Genomic DNA, 4,004 nt, shown 5'->3' with positions numbered 1-4,004 from the left:
TCTATCTAGGAGGCTCAGTTTATATGGATAGTTTTTATTTTTTATTATAACAAGCTGCAATGAAAACAAGCAGAAATGAAATAAAAGTAACGACTTTATCTGTTGTCTTGTCTTGTCTTTTTAAAAATGTAAGGAGTAAAAAGTACACTGAAAAATAATTACTCAAGTAAAGTACAGATACCCAAAAATTCTACTTAAGTACAGTAAAGAAGTATTTGTACTTAGTTGCTTTACAACTCTGAAAAACCATAAATGTGTCCTGAGGATCACTGGAGGGATCCTGGGTGCCATCAGTGGGACTTGTACAACCATTTAAGAACCATAGATTTACATTTTAGTTTATAGGAAGTTAATGAATGTGTGGGAGTTTGGTTTGTTTAAGAACATTTTTCTTTGTATTCTTGTGTGCCAGTAACATTGATTTGTGGTGTTTGAGTTTGTTTGGGTGTAAACTGGGTTGTCCATGCTGCATGACTCCTCTGTAGGGATGTTTTATTCTGTCTTTTATTTCTCAGCTCTTTCTGTCCAAGCCTTAACACCATGTTGAGCTGTCTTTATGCTTTGTTGGCCAACAACAGAGCATAAAGTGACTTTTATTCTATTTTTTTAACTCTTTTATTCCCGTTCTCTTCTTGTTTCCTTTCTGTTGTTTTTTCCTCTAATGTCTTCCCAGCTTGACCCTTGGAGGCGTCAGCATTGATAAAAGTGACCCGGACACAGTGGAGGCTTTAGTGGGTCAGATGGTTGTGCTACCCTGCAGAGTCAGCCCTCCACCTTCATCCAGCATCACTGTAGAGTGGAGAAGAGATGGTGTTCCTCTGCCCAGTCAAAGGTCAGCTCTGATACACACTGCACAGCTCAGGTTATGAATAACTCAGCTCAAATTTACAGTGTTTGTTTCCTCAGACATCACCAACAGCCCAGTGGTTCCTTGTTAGTTGGTCCTGTCCTGACGTCAGACTCTGGCTGGTTCTTATGTGTGGCCACTCGAGAAGGAGAAAGAGATCACCGCTACGTTTACCTTTCTGTCTCAGGTAACATTTGACTGATGTGTGTCATGGTCTGTCTTTTCTGCAGTGTTTCCCATGTGTGTCTGTGCCCTGCTGTCTGTCATTCCTCCAGCCCCACCCACGCTCACCTGTTTCCTCATGTCTCCTCCAGGTGTTTCTCATTGTCTCTCATTAGTTTGCCTTTATATTCTGTGTCCTGTCCTCAGTGTTTGTCAGGTCATTGTGCTGTCTTCACCAGTGGCAGTAGCGGATCTAGGATGTTTTCAGTGTAAGGGGCCACCAAGGGGCCACAATATTTATAGAGGGGCCAAGTTATTCTACACACAAATCCCCAGTTTTTGCAAGGTTTATACATTTAATCAGTCACACGTGTTCAAACCCTTGTAAAAGCTTGCACAGTAAATTCTCATCAATTTTACATCTTTTTTTACTCTACATAAATAAAATACTCTCAAACACACAACATGTAAGAAAATCTACCCATCATTGTCAGTAAAAAATACTTTTGTTTCTCCAATAAAACTGACTTTCCTATTTGACTCACTGGCGCCACTCGTGGTTGGAAGTGGAACTGCAGCCACCATCATTGTTTTTGGGCAAGGACAGATGAGTGAAAGGACAGGGGCGCTTCAGGAGGCCAATCAGATTTCAGATGGGGCCAATGCCCCTGTGGCCCCGCCCCTAGAACCGCCCCTGCTCGGTGGTGCCTCCATGTTCCTTGTGTTTTGTGCCAACACTTCGAAGTTTTTTGGCGCTGCCTCGACAGCGTTTTTGCTTTAAATAAAGACTTTTGTTTTAGCATTCTGAACCTGCCTGTGCTCTGGGTTGATCCTTCCACGTATCCTCACAATATTTTTCAATTTTATTCATATAACTGAGCTGATTGTTGTCTTAATTTTTTAAAGCAATATATTAGTGTGGACAAGGCAAACTATGAGAGTTTTTGCTGGTTTTTGTTTTAGAAAATGTTTCACTTATCCTCTGAGGAGCTTTTTTAGCCCAAATAAACTCTGGACATCCAGGCTGTTAACTCAGAGGAAAATCTCTCTCATTCCTGAATGGTTTTAGTTTTTACCGGCCTGGCCACAGTAGGGATGTTTTGGTCACATGCATGATGATGTGAACTGAACTAGAATTATTGAGGATTAGTTCTAATACTAAAAAAATCACAATTGAAATGAAAGGAGGCAGAAAGAAGAAAAAAATCTTATAATATCTGCCCCTTTTTTCCAAAATTAAATTCAAACAATAATAACAAAAAAACAAAACAAAATAAAAACTTCAATTCCATTTCAAACAACAACTTTTGATATACATTATACAGTTTCATATTTCTTTAACAAACTTATTTTAATCATTCTCTTAAACAAACACATTGAACCAACATTTTTATAATCACTTTCCAGATTATTCTACAATCTTATTCCTTGAACTGAAGTGCCTCGATCCTTCAAATTTGTTCGAATTTTAGGTTTTAAACTGTGATGTTGAGTAAACACAGTTACCTTCGTGTATCAGAAAATATTTAACATAACTGATTTGATTAATAAAGTGACTTGCACATTGTGGGACAATGTCAGAGCAAAATAAACCTTTTGACTGTGGAGTTAAAGTTTTAAATCATTCTGTCCTGGTCTGCGTAGTTTAACTACAGGGTCCCAGCATTTTACCCAGGTTAAACTAAGAGACCAACTTATCCCACTCATTGTTGAGAATTAAAGCCCTCAATCCTCAGACTCCTCTTCTCTCCACAGAAAACTAAAATATTTATTCATGTCATGTTACCAAACAGAACAACCTGAGAAAATTAATCAGATTTTCTAATGTCACAAACAAATAAATAAATAAATATTATTTGTGTTTATAATATTAAATAAAAATACACATGTTCAAATGAAAAGAAAAAAAAAACAACAAAATTGAGAGAAATCTCAATGAATATTTGCAGACTTGTGTTCTCTCAGTTGTTCCAAATTTCAAACACAGTAGTTGATCTAAAGAGAAAAACGTTTCTAAATATGTCTCATTTTAAGTTCCCTAAATCTGTAAACTCAAAACTCTTCTTCGCCCAGATATGGTTATATTATCTGAATAAAGTCAGCTCTGTGACGTTCTGTAAGTTCTCAGTGTGATTTCTCTGTGTTCCTCAGAGCGAACTCCTCAGCTTGTTCCTACCTCACTGCCTAAAGATGGAACATTCCAGAGGTCTGGATATTTATTCACAACGTCTACATACCTTAGTAATCTGAAATATTTCTGATGTTTGTTGCTGTCCTGCATCAACCTTTAACTCTTCTCATATTCTTTAGGTTCAGCATTGAGCGCTCGAGCTCATCGATGATAGAAATGCGAACAGGACAATCTGTGACACTGCCCTGCACCATCGTTCCTCCTGCAGCTCTGCAGCATGTCAGGATCCAGTGGACTAAAAATGGACAGAGCGTCAGTGACTCCAGGTACGAACTTTGGAGCTCTGATGAGTTTTACACTTCATAACGAGTCAATTTATTTTGAAATAACTGATGTTCTGGCAAGTTTCCTAAATGTCTCAACAGAACATGATTAAGTCTAATAACTAGTGGTATTACCACAAACAGAGACACCAAAGAGTATTATTTTACTGGTTAAAAAGCTCCTCCGTGGCAATGCGCCGGGGGTGGATGAGGTTTGCCCGGAGTTCCTAAAGGCTCTGGATGTTGTGGGGTTGTGTTGGTTGATGTGACTCTACAATATTGCGTGGACGTCARAGGCAGTTCCCCTGGATTGGAAGACCGAGGTGGTGGTCCCTCTATTTAAAAAGGGGGACCACAGAGTGTGTTCCAACTATAGGGGGATCACACTTCTGAGCCTCCCTGGGAAGGTTTATTCAGGGGTCCTGGAGAGGAGGTTCTGTCTGATAGTCGAATCTTTGATTCCTGGTCCTGGAACACTGGACCAGCTCTACACCCTCAGCAGGGTCCTGGAGGGGTCATGGGAGTTCAACCAGTCTACATG

The 4,004-nt window shown here is 39.4% G+C and overlaps 1 protein-coding gene across 1 annotated transcript in view; it reads left to right on the top strand.

Moving 5' to 3' along the window:
• The window catches only part of paplna (papilin a, proteoglycan-like sulfated glycoprotein), a gene marked incomplete in the record, with an annotated part of 69,681 nt that overhangs the window by 58,552 nt on the left and 7,125 nt on the right, over nt 1-4,004 (top strand). Inside the window, 4 exon segments of the mRNA XM_014028705.1 lie at nt 674-832; nt 907-1,034; nt 3,161-3,215; nt 3,320-3,466. Coding sequence (XP_013884159.1) covers nt 674-832; nt 907-1,034; nt 3,161-3,215; nt 3,320-3,466 — 489 coding nt within the window.

The sequence above is a fragment of the Austrofundulus limnaeus genome, unplaced genomic scaffold (assembly GCF_001266775.1).
Source record: "Austrofundulus limnaeus strain Quisiro unplaced genomic scaffold, Austrofundulus_limnaeus-1.0 Scaffold800, whole genome shotgun sequence".
NCBI classification, from domain to species: Eukaryota; Metazoa; Chordata; class Actinopteri; order Cyprinodontiformes; family Rivulidae; genus Austrofundulus; species Austrofundulus limnaeus.
Note: the sequence above shows the minus strand (reverse complement) of the source record. Positions and strands in the feature narration are given on the sequence as shown.